We start from the raw sequence: 23,847 nt of genomic DNA on the forward strand, positions 1-23,847 counted from the left end.
TGTCCTATCCTTTCTCTCCCACCACCACTGGTATGCACATGCCTAGCCAGTGAACTCGAGCTCTAAAGAGAGCTGCTTACCTCCCTGGGGTCCAGTTAGTTTCTGTGAACCTCACCCCTTCCTCTAGTACTTGAGGTGGGGAGTGGTGCATAACTCCCATCTCATCCAGGCCCAATAACCAAGTTTAGAGGATGCCCAATTGAGCTGTCTGGGCCACCTTTACTTCCAGCTATGAATGGAGTGGAAACAGCCCTAGACAAAGTCTCAGCTCAGCTTAGCTATATTCATGCTGTGCTGGCATGGACATGGGCTCCATTTCTTAGGCTCAGTTTTCTCAGATGTAACATGGAGAGGCTTCAGTTAGGGATGTAGTTATCAACCCTGGCCCAAAATTAGAATATCCTACGGGAGCTCTTAAAAAATACTGATGCCCAAAGCCCTAAGCCAAAACATGAATCAGAGTCTCCAACATTCTTCCACAAGCTGGCCAAGACCAACTAACTGTATAGGCAAGCTGGACTTCCCCAATGGATCAGAAGGCTGTTCCCATGCAGAACTCAACACCCTACTATAAGGGCAGCCCTAACAGTTAAACTCCACCTTCATTCTAGCCCTTAGGGCCACTAGGGTCATGAGTTCAAATTTCCCCCTTCTCCCAACCTTGCTTCAAATCCACAAGAAAAGGATTCAAATGCATCAGCACTAGTAAATTCAACCTCACATGCTTTGACATTAAGCAAGCATTATGATTTTTCCTTCTTCTAAAAGACCAGGCCTATCTGCCATTAGAAACTGGGTTTCTCCATTGCCACATCTGGTCTCCATGGCCCAACTTTAAGGACCTCACACTCTACACAACGGGAATGGTGACAAGGGAGAGCTGTTCCTCCGGCTTCCACAGCCTTTGACTGCTCTAGTGACACATTGCTTAGTGACAGTGTCACATTCCTGAGGGCTTACCAACTACTTGTGACCAGGAACCATCTGGCCAGAGACTACACTAAACTGTCTACACCTCATGATGTCATCCTATTGCCTGTTTCTGGGGGGCTGCCCAAGTACTACCTTTCCAGAGCACCTCTTCCTTCCTTACCTAGATCAGGCCAGGTCTGACTCTTGCCACCCTTGCCTGCCCAACCGTCTACCCAATTATGCTCCATAACATTCCCAAGGCCTTTCTATGAAGGGTTCTCCTCTAAGGCCAGGTGTAGCTGATCACTCCCAACCTCTCAGAGCTGGTAGAGTTGCCATTTGGCCCAGTATCCCACAGAATGAGAACATTTCTGAGATGTGTGCCACAATCCCCCTACCCAAGGTGGGGCAGACCAGCCTCCATTGTTGAGGGAATGTAACATCTCTGAATAAATCACAGACTTGAGGAGCAGGAATGGTGCTCAGAGATTAGCCAAACCAACTCCTCATAGAACAGACTGTGGTCCCAAAAGGGGCAAGGGCCTGGTCAAGATTGCCCTGGGAAGCTGGCAGCAGAGCTCAGACTAACCTCCAGCTCTTCAACTCCAGAAGAGTGCTCTCTCCACAATTCCCCAGTACCTCTTCCACTAATGCTCCCGCCAAGGTCCAAACAAGACTCTACATTAGCTAGGCCGAAGCAATCCCCAAACAATTCTCACTTCTTAACAAGCAGCATCTATGTGTCCAAGAGCAAGGTAAAGCCAAGTAAGTTATTGGCCCAACCAGGTGGAAAGCTCAACCAGCCTTGAAGGCAGTGGTCTGACATTAGCAAGAAGGGTAACATACGAAGCTAGCTACAAAACAAGTGTCAGGCCAGGCCCCAAGCAGGCAGAACACAAACATGACAGGTGGACATCCACACACAGATCCCAACTACTACAATTCTCTCTAAACTTTATTCTTCACTCATGATATTTTAGGAGAGACTAAAGGGAGGTTGAGCAACTATTAGAACAGGGGGAGGACCTGATGTTTAAAGCTGAAACTTCTTTTCTAGTCTCAAAACTCTGGCCTAATCATGACTAGAGCTTAAGTCCAGGCCTTTATGAAGCAACACTCATCTCCCCTTTCTACACCCCCTACCCCATGCAAAGTCTAAAACTAAAGTCTAATGTTTGCCACTGAACTCTTGTGTTCCTTATTCATTAGCTGAGTGATTTCTGCAGTCACTTAACCTCTCTGAGCCTCAGTTTCCCCATATGAAAAAGCGGGGTTAATAGTTCCTAACCTGCCAACTGGAGAGAGTTAATGAATATCAAATGACATAATAATAATAGTGGTAAAAAGGGTTTTGACAACTACAATGCATATCGCAAATGTAAAGATTATCAGCATTTGTGTTGGGGACTTTCTTTTTGGTCCAGACATGGGGTGAGTACAGCTAGGAACACTGGAAAATAATTGCAGGGCAATGCCAGCCAACCTATAAAGGGATTCCTTCAATTCACATCTGACAGGGCCATTTTAAACAGGGAACTACTTGGACAACAGGCAGCTACCCCCTAAACTTATAACTCCCTCCCAGATTCCTAACCAAAAACTTCCCTTTTCTGGGCTGCTCAACAGCTAGAGGTTCCAGCGGAACTTGCCCAGAGAGGTCTCTAGTAGTTCTTTCAAGATTTTTTCAGTCTTGCCTCTTTCTGACAAAGGCTAGATCCCAGCGGGGGGGGGGGGGGGCGGGGGGCGGGGTTGAGAACTGTTCCAATCCTCCCTGGAATAACAGTCCATATAGAGCAATCTCACACATGGTCTTTCCTAGCTCCATCCTTTGAATGGTTGCCTCTCTCCCAATCCCAGTCTTATAAATTTGTCACACCTACCTGAGTTCATAGGCTGGAGGGATGGTCACAGAGGGCATAAATGATCTGCGAAGTAGAAGCCCATCACTTTCCTTGCTCCAGAAGCCAAAGTTCACCATTATTCTTTTGGTTAAGGTCAGTCATCCACATCAACGTAAGAATAATACCCTGTGGATAACTCAGCAGTAGCAATCTAACCACTTTACTTCGAGTTTTTTTTGGAAATATTTATGTAACTAACTATGTCTTGTTTGGACTATCAGAAGAGCCAAGGGAGTTTGCATTCCCTGGGCTCATATGGCTTAGGACAGGCAGTCCACACATAGCTAGGAGAAGAACGTTTTGTTATGGATAGCTGAGAGCCGATTATATTTCAATGCATCATTCGTCCCAAATGGTCTATAAATGATCTGTTCCACAGAAGTGAACTTTTCCTGATAACTGAGGCTTACCCTTTTAAGGATCATAACCATTCTTAATGGTGAGGTGAAAGTCTTTCATCCACTGAACACATTTTACTGCTTTTGTCAACAGAGGGTGTGAAAATATGACTTATGCTTCTCTGAGCACCTGAATCCTATATGCTTGATTTTCTATAGAACTAACATTCGAGGGCTTTTTAATGTATTCTTATCCAAGTTTCCCACCAACACTGAGGATTATCATCCCCACTTTACTGATGAAGAATGGGAGGTTAAGGGACTTCCAAAAGGTCACACAGCTAATAAGTGTTGAAACCCATATCTTCCTACAAGCCTGACCTACAGTAAATTCCTGAAGATACTTTGGATCCAAGCCTTCTCAAGTAGCGCAAGAAATTCTTTAAAATGTCATTCCCTTTCCCTTTTTAGAGTCTGACCTCAGAGCCTTGCTCTCCCTGCCCCACAAGGATTCAGAAAGCTCCAATCACCCAATTTGCAGGCAGCTTCCTGTTTGTCTAAAGGGGAAGGAATAATGCCTGCAGTGGCCTGTAGTAGGCCTGGCCTAATCAAGGTCAACCTCTGGTGGCAGAGGCTCTAGGATTAAAGGCTGGGCCAGCATAAGCTCTGCTCCACCCACTGTGAAAGTCTGGGAACTAAGAAGACAAGAGAAGGGTGGGGCATGCCATGAGTGAGCAGAAGAGAGCCTGCATTTCTGGTAATCCTGCTTCTCCTTGCCTGGCCTGGCTTCGATCAGTACCCTCAAGCTAGAAAGCTTCTAAGAGTAGGAGTGGCCACTGGGCTAGATTTTTTTTAATATACTGTGTACAGCTGACCCTTGAACAACATGGCTTTCAACTGTGCTGGTCCACTTATAAGCGAGTATTTTTCAATAAAAACGTACCACAGTACCACACAATCTGCAGTTGGCTGAATCTGTGGTTGGTTGGTTGAATATGCGGATGTAGAACCAGGGATATGGAAGGCCAACTGTAAAATTATATGCAATTTCGACTGGCAGAACACGGTGGTGGGGGGGGAGCCTATGACCTCCCTATTGTTCAAGGGTCAACTGTATTTATTTGCATTTCAAAAATCACTACCTATCTCAGCTCTTCAACTGGATGTCTCAGCTATAGCTGAGCACTCTGAAAAATTCCACTTTTCTGCCACTTGGACAAGATCCCTGGTAAGTACAGGGTGAGGGGATTCTAATCCAGCTTCACTGCTCTTCTCTGGGGAAGACTGGAAAGGCATGTGCACACCAACAAAACACACATACACACACAGCTTCTTTCCTCAACCTCAGATAGCTATAGCAGCCAGAGGTCTTCTGAGGAACAGGGTTCTCAGTCAGGTACTGTTTGGAATCAAACTACCCCAAACTGGCAAAACCACAGAAGAGGGAGAGGGCCACGTTAAGCACAGAAAAGTGGTTTACCCTACCACCAATCACTCCACTCAGATCACTTAGGCATGGGTGAAATCACAGCAATCTCTAAAAGTGGGGCCTACTGAGCTTGAAAAGGGGAACAGCTTTCATCACCCTATCCTTCATCCCAACAGAAGGGTCCACAACTCCCTCCTCCAGAAAGCCTTCTCTCTCAGGCAGGCAGCCCTTACAATGTTCTCTTTATTTTCCATTCAATGAAGAATATGAGCCCTTTTCATTTGTGAAACGCTTTTAAGTGCTTTTAAGTGTTCCACCCACTTGATAATTTGATTATTAATGAGCCCATACAGATGTTAAAATCTGATTTGATATGAAAAGATGGCCACCACATAGTAAGTTTAAAAAAACAAGTTGCAGAAGAGTATGGATTTGTATTATGTGTGTATTTAAAGTTATATGTGTATAAATGCATTTAAAAAGGAGTCTAAGTTCATATAACTAACTAGGTCACATAAATGTTGGTTCTCTCTGGAGAATAGAGTCAGGGCAGAAAACAGGGGATTTTGTATTTTTCAGTGTTGTTTTATTTCTCACAGCAAATACGTATTAGTTTCACAATGAAAAAACACAAATCAAAAATTGTAAAATAAATAAAGTCTGGTTTTATTTAAGTCTGCCCTACCAAAAAGCACAGACTATGTCGGTTTCTATTCTTCGTACGGTGTCTAGCTCAGCACTATAAGAACAGATGGAAAAAGTCCTTTAAAGACTAGATAACCTTCAGAGGCTTGCTATTTTAGGCCACCCAACCCTATCTAGTAAGCCTAAACCTATACCTCTCAAATGCTGGCCATACCCCTCTCTCAAGGGAATGTGTGGGAGGAAGAATACCTCCTATTGCTCCCCAAATTAGCCTACCTTGACTAAAACAGGCTGAAATCTGCAAAGATATGCAGTCTGGGACCTAAGGCAGCCTGGGTGATGGTGGTGACAGTGGTGGTGACAACAGCAGCAACAGCAGAACATGGCTGCTGGGTCCCCCAACATGATGATCTACAGCATTTCCCTGCTGTCCTTCCTGATCTGTGTCTGGCCCTACCCATCTCTAAGCAGAGGAGCCAACTCAATCCTTAAACTTTGGGAGTACAAACCTCTCAGGATTAGATTACACAATGCAGTCCTGCAATGCTGGCCATGCCACAATGAGCAGCACACATACAAAAAAGTAAAAAAATTTAAAAGCTGGGTAATGCTTCAAATATGTACTCTAGGGCCAAACTCTGGGTTGCTTCACAAACGCAGATAGAAATGCTTGCACGGCTACCTGTTAAAATCCACTAAAAACTTTGATTTGAATATTCTCCCTTGGTGTGAACACTACTGCATTGTGTGAAGACATGGGAAACGGGAATGGAAATTAGCTATGAACAAGCTGGTCACTCACACACAGGTAAACAGGTTCTTCAAGGTGAACAAGAGGGAAAACTCCTCCCCATTTCTTGGCACTACTTAGCTCCACTCTGCCAGGGCCCAGCTGGGTCCACATTAGGTAATTTCCAGTGGGTCCCTGAAATTGTTGTTTGGCTTTCTAGTAGACCTAACCAAAGGAGTCTGTGCAAGACAATTCCAACTTGACAATAGTAGCTATTAATGTATTTATTCAACAAATATTTGTCAAGCACCTCCTCTATGCCAAGCACTGTGCTAGGTACTGGGGATAAAATGGGAAACTGTCCCTGTTCTCAAGAAGCTTACATTCTCAGTGGGCTAAGCTGATAGAATGAAAACAACACACTCCTGAGAGTCTTGGCTTAAAGACTTGCTTCTGCCCCTGACTCTCTACATGACCTTGAGCAAGTCTCTTCCCCTTGTTGTGTTTTATAGTTGACAAACAGATCTTCCATAGATTCAGGTAATTTGCTTCCTTTATAAAACATAAAATTCTGAGGTGGATTTGGGGTTTTCAAATGGCCAGGACAGCAGCAAGAAGCCATGGGTAGTATGTGGAGAAAATAAAAGTCACACTAGATGGAGGAGAATCTCTATCCAAAACCTTGAATGTTCCCCATGAGCTATTTGCCCAAGACAGGTGGGATGGGCAGGCCTTTGAAGAGCATATAGTCGGTGACAGATACAGAGTCCTGTCCTTCTAACAGTACATGGCTGGTTTGAGGCCAGAAGGCCTGAAAGGTGCCCAGTTTCACTGAAGCTTCTATAAATACTTCCACCTCCAGCTGAAGAGATGTTAGGAAACCCTCTACTCTAGTACCACTCATTTGTTGCTAAAGAGCTGAAGAGAAGGTGGTACCTCCCTCCCCGGCCACTTGTGGCCATTTTTTAGTAGGGCTGTGCTGGGGCCAGTTGGAGCCATGTTGCCCAGGTAAGTGGGGAGATAGGGACTTCCCTGCATACCTCCCACTAAAAGCATCAGGTTGTGGGGCACCTATGGGAATGCTTGCTCGGGGAAACTCTATAATCTGACGTTATGGGCTCAGAAGCTTGATGAGCAACACACATAGAACAGAACTTTAAAAGGCCAACTGGAACAAAAATTATGGGGTGTCATGGACCTACCCTCTCTCCCCTGTGCCCCACACCTCACAGAGCACTTCCAGGTGTATTAGTGCCCGAATCTTCATCATAACCCTAAGAAGTAGGGTGCTATTACTCTTTCCATTTTACAGATGGGAAATCGAGATCTGGAATGGTTTGAGAAGTCTACTCTGGTGTGTCAAGGCCAGCAAGACTCTCTCTCAGGGCTCTCCACCCTATAGGTGCTAATGCATCTTCCCTTCTCCACCGTGTATTTTCTCTATTATCAGTACCTAGTATGTCCTACCAGGTGCTCATCCAAAACTGTTGGATCCCTTGCATACATTACTGCTGCTTCCCCTTCTCCATGTCTCTCACTGACTATGCATTCTTCAAAGGCCTGCCCATCCCTAACCATCTCCACCTGAACAACAGTCCCTTCTTGAGGCAGGAGGAGTTTGAAACTTTCAAATCCACAAGTTTACTAAAGGAAAAAGTATGGGAGCCCAGGTGGCTTCAATACCACATGGTAAGTATCATAACAGAAATTCTTACAAGGTACAGTGGGCACACGGAAGATAGTACAACTAATACTACCTGGGAGTATTAAAGAAAGTATCCAGTGGAGGTGTCATGGAGTGGGACGAGGTGAGGAAGAGACACTTGACATTTCAAGTTGAAAGAAAAAACACATGCTAAAGGTGAAAGATATAAGAGGTATGGCTTACTTGGGGAAACTTAATCCCACAAAGCTACAGCATAGTGTACATGTGGGGCCAAGTGGGACCTGAGTCCGGAGAGAGAGCTAGGATGGAGCCAGGTATCAAAGGGCTCTCCATATATAGCATGCTAAGAGGTTTAGATTTTCTCTTGTTCACGTTCACCACAGTGTTATAAATACTGGCAAATGCTGGGAGTAATCTAAATGACCGGCAAAAGGGGAATGGTTAGTAAATTATGACAGTCATTGGATGCAATTTTGTAAAGGCATTAAAATGTTCATTTTTAAAAACTAAATAGCATTTACCTAAGTTTTTAGTGATATGTTAAATAGGGATAAAGAAGTATGATTTTTTTATGTACAATACGATTATACCATGGAAAACTAAGGTATATATATGAGATGTGATGAGAAATACACATAAACAATAACTGCTATGTTAAAATGGTGGACTTATGGAACATGTCTCCCTCTATTTGCTAAACTCTGTCATATGCCATGTTGGGTTTTATAAAAAGGAGAAGTATAAAAATAACCCCTCTTCTTCTATTTGACTCCTCTTTCCTTCTCCCCTTCTCTCTCCTCTACCGGTTTCCCTACTCTCCCTCACCAACAGCATTTCTAATCTACCAACTGTGACTGGAATCCCTAACAACACATGTGAGGCCCCTAGGAAGGAAAGGCTAACAGCAAGGTGGCTACTCCAAGCAGCAAGCTCCTGCATGCTCCAGAGGCCGTTCCAGCTCAATGCTGGAGAAGAATCTTCCACCCAAAAGCATTGTCCAGCTTTACCCAACTAAGTCTTCTCTGATTAAACTGCCCTAGAAACTTATTCCCAAAGGAAAGAAGACAGACGCCAAGAAGACTTCTACCTTGCCCTCACTCCAGGAGGCTCAGGGCAGGTGAAGATCATGTTCATGGCCAACTGCTAGGTGGTTGATATACAGCCTGGGATTCTTGATTTACAAGCAAGCACTGTACAAAATGTCAGTGAGGAGGAAGAAGAAGGGTGAAAACAGATCCAGCCAAGGGCACACCATCTCCAGGAACTAGCTTATGCCTCATCAACCTATCACTCCCTCATGGGAAATTCAGAAATCCCTCCCCTTTCATCTACAGGTCTATCACCACAGGAAGCCATATTCACAAAATGCAGGATAAGTTGAAGGCTGAACACTAGGCCTATGTCAATCTCCCTCACTAGAAATTTCTCCCCTCCACTCCACCCAAGACCACATCACCTAGCTCTCCCGATCCAGGGGCAACAAAGGCACCGGTGACTCCAACAGAAGAAGGGGAAGGGGAGCTTAGCAATTTAAGACTCAGCCAAAAGCAATTTCATAACCCTAAGGAGAGGGATGTTGTGGGGGAAGGGAGTAGAGGAAGTCAAATCTCATTTGCATTTCAGTTTTGGTTTGTTTCTTGGTCTTCTCCTTTCCTACTGGAACAATGACCAATTCAAGGGTCTTCTATTCTTCCTGGAGTCACCAATGACCCAAAATAGCCAGCAACTGTACTCTGCAGGCTGAACTCCAAGGCCCCACCCCCAAGGCACTCAGTTAACAGTTGTCTCTCCAAGCCAGGATACTCATGGCAAGCTCTGTGGTAGGTGGATCTAATACGCCTAAGGAGAACTCACTGAAATAGAGAGGGCTACTTACACATTGATAGCTGGGGGGGAAATGACACTCCCAATACCATTCTAAAGAGGAAAGAGCAACTTCTCCAAATAGTCACTGTTCTCTGTTCTGTTACACTCTTTCCAAGAACCTCTTACTATCTTCTTAAAGACTAGGCACAGGGCTTCCCTGGTGGCGCAGTGGTTGGGAGTCCGCCTGCCAATGCAGGGGACACGGGTTCGTGCCCCGGTCCGGGAGGATCCCAAATGCCGCGGAGCGACTGGGCCCGTGAGCCATGGCCGCTGGGCCTGCACAACCGGAGCCTGTGCTCCGCAACGGGAGAGGCCACAACAGTGAGAGGCCTGCATACCGCAAAAAAAAAAAAAAAAAAAAAGACTAGGCACAAATAATCAGAATGTCAGAAAAAGCCAATGTTCTCATTTTACAGATATGAAAACTAAGGCCCATAAAAGTGACCTGCCCAAGGTCACACAGGCAGAGACTATAAACCAAATATCCTGATTCGGTCTGTTATTCTTTTTGTTGTACCATTTCTACTCAAAAGCATTTAAAAAAAAAATTCCAGACAAGTGTTCCAAGCTGAGCTGTGTCAAAAGCTGAGCTCTTCGAAGCTAGGGCTAGACAGCTCAGGACTGGAGATAAGAGGCAGAAGAATGCTGGACGCAGCCCGCTCAGGAAAGTCAAGTGAGAAGCCTAGGCATACGTAAAGAACTCAGCAACTGGAAGGCTTTACTTACTCCAAAGGAGTAGTTTCAGATGCTGAGAGCCCAACCGCGCCCCACCCCACCCCCACTCTCTGAGCCTTTCCAGGCCGAGCAAAACTACTCTTAGGCTATCAGAGATCTAAGTAAGAAGCTAGAGGGAGGTGACCAGGCAGGGCAAGGAGGGCAAGGAGAGATAAGAAAGCAGGGTGGAGAAATCACAGTCATTCCAAAGCTCTCTCATCTTCCTCTCTCCTTTCTCACTGGCCCCCACCCTGGCCCCAACAAAGAGCCTCACCTCCTGCTCCAAACAAGCCCTAAAAAAGGAGAAAATAAAAGTTTGCAGATGGCACTATATAAACATGAGGAAGGTGTTCCCTGTACCAAAGAAGAACAAGGCACTAGTTGAGGTGGCAAAGGCATTTGAGGGGGGAAAACGTAGCCAAATAAGGCATACTTGACTGGTAAGGAATCATCAGGAAAGGTTCCAGAAGCTGACGTCGCAGGGAGGAAGCCTTTAGTCATTGGTTTCCTCTGGCAACTGGCCTAAGGCCAGGCGGCAAACTCCCAACCTTAGGAAAATGCCCAGGCTATGGTAGAAAGAAAGGCAACTAAGGCTAAATTTTCCCCAGGCCCTCTTCAGGTCCTGCTGGAGCACCTCTCCAAGTACCAGCAGAGAGGTATAGTATAACCCTGAAGCAAAGTGGCAGATGTCCTCACCAAGCATACGCTAGATCGGCCAAGGCCCAGGTGCCAAGAAGAGTAAGGAACCTGAGGAAAAGGGCTCTACTCCAGTTATATATTTCTGATATTGTTGATATTTTCAAGTTAGAGAAAAGAAAAATTCAAACATAAAATGTTAAGTGACTTTTGCTCTCAACAAGGGAACTTCTATGGGTTAGTCAATCTCCCAGGAATATCTGCAAGGATAATTGGAGAGAGGTTTCGCTCACTTAAAACCCCTGAAGATAGCAAAGATTTGTACACCTTAACTAAAGACAACCAAATTGGCTATTACCTTGACCCCCACCCTCCAACTGCATACCACAGATTAGTCAACCCCAGTTAAAGATTACAACAGGTATACAACAGGTATACAGATATACTCTTGGTATACTTCATCTAACCTTCAGGCTGAGATTTCTGAAAAAGGACAGGGGTGTGGGAGGGGCGAGGGGCAGATTAGACCAAGACAGTAAGATCAGGAACCAAATATACTTCAGTGGAGAAAAACGAGCCTTGACCTTTCCCAGGTATTTAAGGGAGGCCAGGACTAAAGATAGGGAAGGAAATGCTGACCAAGCCTGATAGGTATGCCTTATTCCCCCTCTTATCTGCCAAATAAATATCCAGGAAAGGATTTCTCAGGATTATACTTTGTTACGTATGACCAAATGCCCACATCTCAACTTTTCTCTCATTAGACCCAGATTGATACCCTGGCCACACAAAATATCTACCAAATTCCCACACAGAAGGGTCACCAGGGGCAGGAAGAAACTTCAACCTTTGAAGTCACCTATCACAGGAGCTACCTGGCAAAGCATTACTACTAAGCAAACACAGTGGTAGGTCACCATACCAGTGGCCTAGGAGCTAACTCAACACTTACCTTATGCCACAATGAGCCCACTGAAAGGAGCACCAAATCTGGTTCTGTCATCAGGCACAGCCAAAGAGCTGTGCTTTGAAAGTTACCCAAAAGTTCTTTCTTCAAGTTTAAGGCCCAGATGCTCCAGCTGGGTCCTGGCCAGAAAATGCCACACTCTTCAACCTATCACAATCACACACGAAGAAATCCTCCCCTCATGTCCATCCTTTCTCAAATACCCATCTCATAGCAAAGCCACTGAGAGAGAACTAAAAGCTGGTTTTAGGCTGCTGACCTAAAGAGAGTAATCACTAAGCCCTATTCCTTGGTTTAGCTCACATGGAAACATGAAGGAAGGAGCTGCTCACATACCAACTTGGGCAACAAAGACAACAAAATTTGTTTTAGTTAATTCACCAGATTCTGGAAAACCCAAGGTAGAGTCTCCCCCAACAAATCCCTTCAGAAGGGGTTTGCCAGTTGAGACAGGACTGTTGGCTCCAACTGACCCTATAAAAAGAAACTTGGTCTATGCTGACATGTACTCTGTGGCTTGTACAATCCACAATCCCTTCAAACAATCAGCACATCAAGCCTTCCTTCATTTCAGACAAACTCATTTTCAAGAGAACACTGGCCTAGGGCCACTTGGTTTACACCCACATACCAAAACTACATCACTGTCCCACCCATAAAAGCCACTGCCCCCAAGTGTACACATCCTCTAAGGCCCTGTTCATGTCCCAATAAACTCCCTTCTTCTCAAAATCTATAGGAAATATCATGTACACACTTTTGTCAAACCGTTTTTAAGTGAGTTAGCCCTAAATCTCCAGTTAAACAGGAGATCTATGAAGGCAGCAATTGTATCCTCCATTCATTTATTTGTATCCCTTATAGTAAATAGTACCTAGTAACCACTCAAATAACAGTGAGAATGCAGCTGCCTGCCTTCATTCTTACCATCCTACCTAGCACAGGGTTGGGCATATAGTAGTTCCATAAATAATAATAACTAACTTTTGCATAGCACTGATTAGATAGATGCTAGGCACAGTTCTAAGCACTTTATAGGAACTGCCCTGTTTAATCCTTACAACAACCCTATGAGATACTACTACCATTATCTTCACTTTACAGTTGAGGAAAATGAAGCACATAAGTTAAGTAACTTGCCCAAGGCTACAAAACTAGCTGATCACAGAGCTAGTATTTGAATCCAAGCAGTCTGGCTCTAGAGTTTGTGCTTTTCACCAGTACTCTATGTTCCCTTTCTATAAAGGCCTAAAAAGTCCTTTCTTTGGCTAGCTACCTTCATCAGCCTTGGCCTACAAAACCTAAAGGTGAGTAGTGAGGGTTGAGGCCAGGACACTCCAGTCTGTATTCAAATGGTTTCAAAGCAGAAAATACTGTTGCCAAAGTGGAAGAAAGTACCATAATATTCACCTAACTCAAGGAACAAGACAAGCTGGAGCACTGAGTCAGAACACAAAGAGGTCAGAGCTCAAAATTTTAAATGGCAAAGAGAAAGTGGGGAACTTGGGTGAGGGGCAGGCAGGAAGAGAAAAAAGTCATTTTGAGGCCCCAGAAGAAGTGAGTCACCCACTGACTGAAACTTCCTACAGCAGAAGCTATTTAGGGGAACTCCACTGTGGCCATATTGTTAATGTAATCACCACAGAGCCAATTCTCTGGACGTCTGTGTCCCATGGGTGAAAGAGTCATCCTTCCAAGTCAGGCAAGTCCAGTGAGAGACCACTAACTTGGGAATCAGCAAAGCCAAGTTCTCCTTTCAAAACTGTTACCAAGGGACTTCCCTTGTGGCGCAGTGGTTAAGAATCCACCTGCCAATGCAGGGCACACGGCTTCGAGCCCTGGTCCTAGAAGATCCCACATGCCATGGAGCAACTAAGCCCGTGCACCACAACTACTGAGCCTGCGCTCTAGAGCCCACGAGCCACAACTACTGAGCACGTGTGCTACAACTAACGAAGCCCACGTGCCTAGAGCCCGTGCTCCACAAGAGAAGCCACGGCAATGAGAAGCCCGCGCACCGCAATGAAGAGTAGTCCCCTCTCGCCACAACTAGAGAAAGCCCGCATGCAGCAATAAAAACCCAACACAGCCATAAATTAATTAATTAATTAATTAATTGGTAAGGATAATCATAGCTATCATAAAAAAAAAAACTGTTACCAACTTCATGTGATCCTGAACAAGCTGGCTAACCTTTCCAGGTATGAATATGGAAAAGAAATAACTCTTCTCAGTAAAGACTCTTACTGGGGCTTCCCTGGTGGTCCAGTGGTTAGGAATCCGCCTTCCAATGCAGGGAACGTGTGTTTGATCCCTGGTCGGGGAATTAAGATGCCACATGTTGCAGGGCAACTAAGCCCCCACACCACAACTACTGAGCCTGAGCGCTCTGGAGTCCGTGTGCCAAAACTAGAGAGAAGCCCACACTCTGCAACGAGGAGCTCATGCGCTGCAACAAAAGATCCTGCATGCTGCAACTAAGAGCCGACGCAGCCAATAAATAAATAAATAAATATATATATATATATATATATATATATATATATTTAAAATAAAGATTCTTAAAACTGTGAAGTCTAGCCTCAGGCAGGAAAACATAGCTAGTCTCCTCTCCTTACCTCCCTTCAGTGCACATATCTACTTTTCACCACACTTTACAGCCAAAGCAAAACACTTACCTTCCTGGGAAGTGCTACAAAGAATCCCAAAAGCAAGGTCAGAGCCTGAACCATCTCAATTATCTCCATACAAAGTAACCTTTGAGATGAGCTCTACATACTCAGAACCACTGCTCTTCCCAGGACCATTTTAACACTATGGTCAAGTCACCCACAGCACAAAGGGAGAAAACACTGAGCACACTGCATCAAGTGCCATTTAAAAGGCAGACATTCAAAATTCCTCCCCTAATCTGGGACCAGGCAAGTTGGATTTTAGTCATAGCCTTATTACCAGTTCATTCAAATCACTTCTGTTTCTTAGGCTTTGGTAACCCCATCTAAAATATAAACTAAACTTAAACTACAAAGTTTAAGGCCAGCTCCTTTGCTCTGTGATTCAAAACACTCCTGTGAGAAACCCAGACCACTTAGAACAATCAGCTAAAAGGGAAGCTTAAGGCTAAGGAAGCTCTTGGTCATCGTAAATACAGATGCAATTGAAATGCTGCACCCCACAACAGCCAGCCTTCAGCTCATTGGTGATAGATACCTTAGGAGGTCGGTTTATGCCCACCAGCTCCTCACTGTCTACCAGTATATCTAACTACCACACTCAACAGGTTAAAAGTAAACTTGAAATATAACTCAGTAGCTTCTTGGCCTCTCAGTGACAGGCAAGGAGAAGAAATGGGGGGAAACCCATAAGGTTTTCTGAGTGCTTGTCTGAGGCTCTTCAGTCAACCCACAGCCTTCACAATATAGTCTCAGTTGGTTTCTTTCTTGTTCCTCAGACATAGCCCATAGACATAGGCCATAGTCCATAGCCTCAAGAGGAAACAGCCAAGAACACTCATGCCAGGGTTCGTGTCAGAGCTACTAATGAGACAAACCAATTCCCAGGCTAGAAACTCTCTATATTCTGAACCCAGTACCCAGGAAGAAACAGCACTCCAGAGGTGTAGGGGGACAAGAAGATATATTTTAGCAAGTGCTGTTAAACTTTGTATTCTCAGCATAGCCTAGCACACTGCCTGGTACAAAGAAGGCACTCAAATGTTAAGGAAAGGATGTCTGAAGGAATAGATGTACCAATGGGAGGCTTGAGGCTGTACCATCAAGGCTTTCAAGAACATCAGTACTGGAAGGGTCCCTAGAATGTATCTATTACTAGTACAGTTCTCTCATGACAAGCTGGAGAGACTGAGGGCCTGAAGAAGGACCTTGCCTAAAGGCCCACTTCATTTGGATCACTTTACTGAGGACAGGGAAGATGTTCTTCTTACATGGAAAGAGAAGAAGAAAAATTATCAGGTCAGTGTTACCTGCCATTTCCCAACACCCACCTACCAAATCAATGGAGTCCTGAGCTAACCCTCCAAGTGACTGCTCCTGCACCACAAATCAGAACCTGGAATTGAAAAGTTTTTCAGCTCTATCAAGCATTAAATAGGAGGAGGGATGAACAGCAAAACCAGTCAATCATAACAAGACCACCTCCTTCACTTGACCAACAGACTGCCCCCAAAGAGATCACCTTTGTACTGTTTTTTTCTTTGGGGGAAGAAGAGTAGAGTGAGGTAGCAGGGAGAAAATATCATGAGTTAGGAAAGATATACATGATAAACTCAGTTCTATCTTTGAAAGATCAGAAACAGACTGTTCCCAACCTGTAATGATGCCAATTTTCAGCAACTCTAGCCATGAAAGACCCAATCCTAGTAGTGTTGGTAGCCAGATATTCTCCCTTCTGGGGACCTTGAGTTTTGAAATTCCAGTGACGGGGATTCCCAGGAAGATACAAAGGGACCTAGATATCCTGTTGCCAAGTAACACTGTTAGAAAAGATTTCAGAATAAAGTTAGCTGTCAACTCATCTCATCCCTCTAGACAGAATTGGAATTGGAGTCAGGGAACTATACCAGATGACCTCTAAATGTCCCTTCCAGCTCCACCATTCAGTAAAGCAATCTCCTAAGAGAAGGAAAAAAGAGAAAAGAAGAACACCCTCAAGAGCTTGCCTGGTGGCACAGTGCTTGGTAGTCCACCTGCCAATGCTGGGGACACGGGTTCCATCCCTGGTCCGGGAAGATCCCACATGCCGCGGAGCAACTAAGTCCATGGGCCACAACTACGGAGCCTGTGCTCTAGAGCCCGTGAGCCACAACTACTGGGCCCACGCACCACAACTACTAAAGCCCGTGAGCCTAGAGCCCGTGCTCTGCAACAGGAGAAGACCCCACAATGAGAAGCCTGCACACGGCAACGAAGAATAGCCCCTGCTCGCCACAACTAGAGAAAGCCTGCATGCAGCAACGAAGACCCAACGCAGCCAAAACTAAATAAAATTTTTTAAAAAGTTTAAAATAAAAAAGAACACCCTTAAAACAAGCTATTATTACAGGCAGCTAGATAATAATGAAGAGTTAGCAGACTTGTGATCAATACCATCTCTGTCACCCACTCATACAGCAACCTTCCCTTCTCCAAGCCTAACATGATAGAATATAGATTAGTTGGTACCTTTGAGGGTCCCATAAAGGCTCTCTTGCCACACTAGCCCCTCTCGGACCAGAGAGCTATTCAAGAAGAAGCCTAAAGGAAATCCCCAAGATGGTTCCTGCTCTATCATCTAAACTTTCAGAGGGCCAAGTGAACTGGAGAACCGACGAAGTGGACAAATGCAGGATCCAAAGAGTCAGTCTCTCTCACATAACCTCCATTCCTGATCCTTTGTCCACCCCTGAAGTCTACAGGAAGGGAAGGGTTAAGAGACTGATATTCTGCCTCCTATTCAGCAAGTACCACTTTAGTGCCACTCGAGTGCCTCAAGTAATGCTAGGAATGGCAGAGAGAATAAACAGTCCACATAGCCCCTGTTAAAGTTTAGCTGAATGCAGACCCAGAAGCCTTCAAATACTTCAAGGAGCTGGACTCCTTACATCTGCTCACATGGATGGTCCCATCAATGACCATTTGATCACCTTTCCCCTGACCTGTTGAGCTAGAGCTAAAACTCAGCAAACTGAAGAGGTTTTACCAAGACTGATCCTCTAACTAAGTCCCAGATTCAAATCCTAGCTTCACTACTGACTTGCTGCATCATTCTAGGTCAGTCCCTCCTATCTGTGGGTCTCAGTTTCGCCATCTATACAATGAGAACAATTGGACTTGACAATTGTGAAGAGCCTTTTCGACTCTAGTAAACCAAAAATTCAAGAACACCTTGAAAATTCAAAACAATCACTTTTTAGGGAATCCAAGAATCCCAAAGACTTTGTGATCTAAAAAAGTTAAAGAGGGTAGGGAGGGGAAAACCCCCTTTTTTTTTTTTTTACAACTGTCTTATCATCACCACAAAGTATAGACAGTAGTTAATAAACTTCTTCATTCTGGCTACTAAAGCAGACTCAGGAAACTGGCAAGACGAAGCACAGAATCCAAGAATTGGTTGGGGGGACAGGCGTGTAGAGGGGCATGTTTTAACAGATTTAAAGGTAGCTGGGTGACTAAGGGAGAAATTTGGCTGTAAAAGTGAAACTAACCCTAGACAGTCTGTAGACATCGTTCACATGAATGAATGGATTTGATTTTTCCACTACCTTCCCTATCTGTCATACTCCAGAAATAGCCTAAAGCACACTAGTGAAGAAGGAATAGAGAATAAGGAATTTTTTCTCTTCATTAAAGTTACTAGCTGGTATGCAGTGAACTAGTGTGCCCCTGGATGCCTCAGCATTGGGATAAGGAATGAGAAAAGTAACATGAGGCACTTTGTGATACCTCGAACTCTCACCAGGAGACCACACAAATGCCAACCTTGGTTACTTTGTCCAAATCATCCACTTCCTTTTATCTGAGGACCAGAAAGTCCTGAGAATAGGGGGCAATTTGCTTTGAGCAAGAGAGGGGGCTCAACTTCAAAAATCCTTCACAGAGTGAGAATAGAGGGTCAATGGGATGAGCATCAAAAAGCACAGACCCCGGGCTTCCCTGATGGCGCAGTGGTTGAGAGTCCGCCTGCCGATGCAGGGGACACGGGTTCGTGCCCCGGTCCGGGAAGATCCCACATGCCGTGGAGCGGCTGGGCCCGTGAGCCATGGCCGCTGAGCCTGCACGTCCGGAGCCTGTGCTCCACAATGGGAGAGGCCACAACAGTGAGAGGTCCGCGTACCGCAAAAAGAAAAAAAAAAAAGAAAAAGAAAAAAGCACGCACCCCGATCTTGGTTCTGTCACCATGTGCCCTTAGGTGGTAAGTTCTTTCCTGTTAGGCCTAAATATGCTCATTAGTTGAGAGAGAGAGAGAGATACTAGATAGTGTCTGAGATCCCTTTCAGGTTAAGATTCTATGGTCTTAACAGGCATGATATAGTTTTTTCTCCTAAAAGTTGACCATTCCTTACTTGGGACAGGTCCCATTGCCCAGGTGGGCGTCGCCCAGGTGGGCTCAGGAATTTCGTAACCATCGCAACATGGTGGGGAGGGCGATTAAGAGTCGGGTAGGGGGTGTAACGCTGAAACTTTCTCAGGCAGGGTCGTCCTTTGTCCTTGAAGCACCATTGTCCTTGGAGCACCACAATTCCTCGAGCCAAACAGCATAGGAAATTCTCCAAATCTGCCAGTCTATCAAAATTCAGTCCTCTCCTTCCAACATGATTCAAGTTTCAGTCAATCTGCATAAAACTACTTTCAGTATTCAGGTACTTTCAGTACCCTAGGCCTGACCTCAAACAGCTCATACTCCAATCTCTCCACAGCAGGAAAAAGATCACCATGCTGTCTTCTTTGTCACCTTTGACTGAGATAGGATGGTTTAGATAACTTTGAAATAATGTCCAGGCCCACTAAGTTGCACATAAATGAGAGATATCTCAGGATTGAACATGAGACATGTCACTAAAGAAAAGCGGTTGTGGGGCACAGTCTATTCCCAGAGATCCACCCACCTATTTAGGCAAAGCCACATCTGAAGAGGAGTCAAAGAGTAAACCACAGAGAGATAAAACCAGAGAGGCTCCTGGAAGGATTTTTATAATCCTCTGTGATAGCAGAGACTGTCCTCCCCCCTTTTCAAAACCATTCTGTCTCACTTTGTGTGTATGTGGGGTGGGGGGTGTGTGTGGAAAAGCCCCATGTCATAAAACCATTAGCAACTGAAAAGAAAGAGATGGTAGAAGTACACACTTGTTGAAAACTTGGTGTTTTTGAAGGACAGGTTCTGGAAAGGCAACAATGACTTTGCAGTAAGGCTGGAACACAGCAACGTGGCAACTAAAGCTCAGCACACACCAAAAGAACTGGGCCCCCCACTCCTCTCTTTCAGGGACCCTCAGTCCTTCTCAAGGCTACTAGTCACCATCCCAGCTCTACAAGGCTCAGGCAGTCCTAGGGAGAGGAATCTGGGATAACTGCATAGCCTAAGCCAGTGCAACAAGTTGCCTGGCCTAAGGGACTCAAGCCAGGGTGGTCACCCAGCTTTCCTGAGCAAGGGAAGAGCCTCAGCAGCCATTTGGCATGACTTGCACAAAAGCAAGCAGGGCTCATTATTCAGGCACACCCCTCCCCCCTCCCTCCTGGGCATCCGGCCCCCCCTAGGCCCCACTCCCAGGAGGCTTCTTCTCTTCTCAAAACAGCCAGTAGGGTGGAGACCAGATCCTTAGAAGCTACCACCACCCTAGAAAGGTGTGGCCCCACAGGAGAGTCCACACCTCACAGAATAGTATGGAGTGGATAGGAGGAAATAGAGAGCCAGTAAGTAATGGGAAAGGCAGTGATTTGGCGAGTGGAGAGGAGGAAGACACCAGTCTTCTTCTCCCCGACCCGCCCCCCCCCACCGCGCGCGTCCAGCCCGCCCCGCCCGCAAAGTCTTCTTGCCTCCCTTCAGACTGGTGCCTAGTGAAGTGTTAGCGCTCCCGGTTAAGAGCAGGCGGCCTCGATGAGTCTGTCCACAACTCTCTCCTCCCCTCCTAGTGGGAAACAGCTGAAGCCGCCTGGGGAGACTGTGGGAAAGGTGAGTGGGGGTACGGGATCCGCCCTGAGCAGCTCCCACCCTCCTCCTTGCTTCTTGGTTCCCATGGCCCGTCCTGGTCAGTGGCATCCTCGCCCCATAAAAGCGCCAATTCCTGGACTGGGGTAAGTGTCCTCCTCCGAACCAGAGTCCTCTCCCCTGCGCCCAGGGCCCGTCAGGGGTAAAAGGAGACCTTGGGCCCCCAAGGAAGCCTTCCCTACTGTGGCAATCCAAACACACGGAACTAGAATCTGCGAAAGAAAACGGCCCGCCCGGCCCACACTTCTATCCCTGGACCCCTTTACCCGCGAGGGCGCGCCAGACCCGGACTCCACTGCCGCCCCTCCCCACGCCTGGCCTCGGCGGAAGGCGCGGCATCGCGAGCGGACGCGCGGCTGCCCAAGCCCCCGGCCATCGGCGAGGGGCTATGAGGGTCCGCAAGAGCCCCCGGGGTCGGAAGCGCCCATCCCCGGCACTCACCGTCTTGGGCATGGTGGCGGAAAAGGCGGCGGAGTTGGTGAAGTTTGGCTGGGAGCTGTCGGACGGCGCTGAGAACGCAGTACACAAGGCTCGGACTCCGGGGACTGGGGGTTCGGACTGGGTCTCTCGCCAGCGTCGGGGCGACTGCTCCGCTTCCTGCTAACGGGCCACGACTTCACAAACCCCACCCAGGAAAGAGCCGCCCCCGTCGCACCGCCCGCTCCTTTATGTGGCCCGGCTTCCGCACCGCTCCCCGCCCTCGCGCCCGCCTTCTAGCCGGCCGCTGGCCTCGCCCCGCCCAGCCCAGCCCTGCCCTGCCTGGCCACACCAGCTACTCGGGGGCGGCCAGGCTGGGCCTGGGCGCCCCAGTGGGGGCTCCCACCCCTCATCTGGGCCTGCCTGCCCCTCTCCCACCCCCTTCACGGCCTCTGGCCCTCAGCATCCGGGCCATTCGGCCCCACCCCCAAGTCGGGCTGGGCCCTAGGCCGCACCCTGGAAAGAGGCTTACAGCCCTGACTGCAACTTTCCACTAATGGGGAGCTCACTACCTGTCAAAACTCTCCGTTCCTACTCAAGACGGCTCTGACTCTCAGAAAGTTCTTCCCATGTGTATTTGAACTCCTCTGTGGCTCCGCCTATGGATCTCAGCTCTGCCCCCTGAGACAACACAAATCCCCTGCTGTCCCTAACTCCTCAGAAGTCTGAAGATCCCATATCCCCCTGAAACTTCTTTTCTCTTGGCTAAACTGCCTCAGCTTCTCCAGCACTTCATTGATTCTCTTCTGTAGGATTCTATAGCGCTTTTCCCATCATTTTTCATCCCCATCCTTGCTCAACCCTCATTTTTATCAGAATTGGGCTCCTTTTTCCCATATCTGTCTCTATTCACTTTCCTTCCTACAAATCCCAGTCTCCAACTTCTTCAAATCCTGATTCTATAGCCCCCACAACACATTCACTGATACCTGATTCACTGTCTGATAATTCCCCCAGGTTAGATGCATCCCCAGTCCACTCCTTTGAGATATGTCTGCCAGAACCCTTTCTGCTTCTTGTTAAGTTCACAGAATCCCAGGATAGAGGTGTTCTAGACTGTAACGATCATCTAGTTAAGTCTGAGCTTTAGTTTGAAAGTGACGGTCCATAGTTCTTTTTTCTACTATCCACTGGTAATTGTGTGGAGGCATGGTCTGAGTATTCTTTGTGAGGTAGGGTAACACATACCTCAGGGATAATGAGCCAGCTTGGGGCAGTGAAAAGGATATTTGAGAGGGATGGTCGGGACACCTGGATTTTAGTCATAGCTTTGCCATTAACTCACTCTCTGATCACTGTGTAGCCTTGGGTAAGTCCCTTCCCCTCTCTGGGCTTGAGTTTCCCTTTCTGTAACAAGAAAGGGCTGAACTCCTGGGCTTCCAAGGTCCTTTCCCACTCTGACATTATAAAAGGATAACAAAGGAAGTAGACTTCCTAGGATAATAGATGAGTCTAGCAGGGCTGCATAAAGACTGGCCTTGCATTTGCTCTCAGGAATCAGCAGTCCTATTCTCTACTCTGCTTTCCCAGCTCAACAGGGTCCATGCATCAATGTGCCTCAGCTTCTCTCACTGCTGTCAAAATCCATTGATATGTGCTAGGGAAAACAAAGTCCCCTGCCCAAACCATTTTCTGGAGCTGAGCAGTTGACCCAAGGAAGAGCAGCACTCCCCAGAAAGCCTCAGCAGCATGGGTAGCAATGGCATCAATCACATTCCTTGACATTGTCATGGCCCTTTTCTCCCAGGAGTTCAAGGAACTCACTGATTCCCTCATTCATATTCTAGAGCTCACAGGGGCCTGGAACTAGGCTAAGTGCCTAAATCGGGAGGAGAAATTGATTGGAAACTCCAAATTTCATTGTCCATCCTGGAAAGTGGAAACCCCCTGTGTGTCATTCCCCACATCCCATGCCAACACACCCCCTGCTCCAAACACACACACATAAGAGACCTGATTAGGGAGTGTCAAGCATCTGAACACAGTATTAAAAGGGAAAAGAGACACAGGAGTTCAAGTGAGGGAAGGGAAGTCAAAGGGTAGGGAAGCAAGGAGGTTGATGGAAAGAGAGGCTGAGAGAGGAGGTGGTTAGCCCCCTGGGGAGAAGGGTGGGGAAATGGGAGGAGACTGTTTAGTCTAGCCCCCATTCAGGTCAAGGGAACTGAGGATCCAAAAGAGGAAAGAAATTACTCAAGATCAGGCAACTAGTGTGGAGAATGGATTCAGGGGTAATAAAGAAGACAAAGAGCTCAGTTAAGCTGTTTCCATAATACAAGCAAGAATTTTTGAAGGCTAGAATCAGAGGAGTAGTGCTGCCGCCACTTCACCAGACAGAAGTTTGTTATGGTGATTATAGTCAAGCAGCTGGACATTGCTTGAAGCTTAGACTTGAAACCTCCTGGCTAGGAGGGACCCATATTTGATATCTCCATGTCTCCAAAGCAGAGCAGAGGCAGCTGAGGTGCTCTCTTGTTCTTCAAGATGGCCAGGGAAACACACCTTTGTTTTCACCTCTTTGTAAAACACTTCATGCCTATATGGCCAGAACTAATCTCCCCCACCCACCCCACACCCTACCATGATCCCATGTGAATTGAGTTAGCTCAATCTTCTTGGGGCCAGAGTAATCCCGATAGTTAGCTTTAGATATGATGAGGTTTATGCCAGTGTTTGTAGAGAGAAGACATGGGAGTAAGGGCTAAACATCCCCACATATGTTGGCCGGGTGAGGGAAGTAAGAGGTATGAAGATACTTGCTTTTTTTTGTTTTTTTTTTTTTTTTTTTTTTTTAGTAGTGTGCTCAGGGCACACTATCACCTATTCTGCCTTTTATTAATTTTATTTATTTATTTTTGCTGTGTTG

At 46.4% G+C, this 23,847-nt stretch overlaps 1 protein-coding gene across 1 annotated transcript in view; it reads right to left on the bottom strand.

Moving 5' to 3' along the window:
- MSN (moesin) overlaps window positions 1–21,155 on the bottom strand; it is a 67,611-nt gene extending 46,456 nt beyond the window's left edge. Inside the window, exon 1 of the mRNA XM_060088107.1 lies at window positions 20,949–21,155. Coding sequence (XP_059944090.1) covers window positions 20,949–20,960 — 12 coding nt within the window. The 5' untranslated portion in view covers window positions 20,961–21,155. The remainder of the gene's footprint in view (window positions 1–20,948) is intronic.
- Window positions 21,156–23,847: the final 2,692 nt, after the last annotated feature.

The sequence above is a fragment of the Mesoplodon densirostris genome, chromosome X (assembly GCF_025265405.1).
Source record: "Mesoplodon densirostris isolate mMesDen1 chromosome X, mMesDen1 primary haplotype, whole genome shotgun sequence".
Classification (NCBI taxonomy): domain Eukaryota; kingdom Metazoa; phylum Chordata; class Mammalia; order Artiodactyla; family Ziphiidae; genus Mesoplodon; species Mesoplodon densirostris.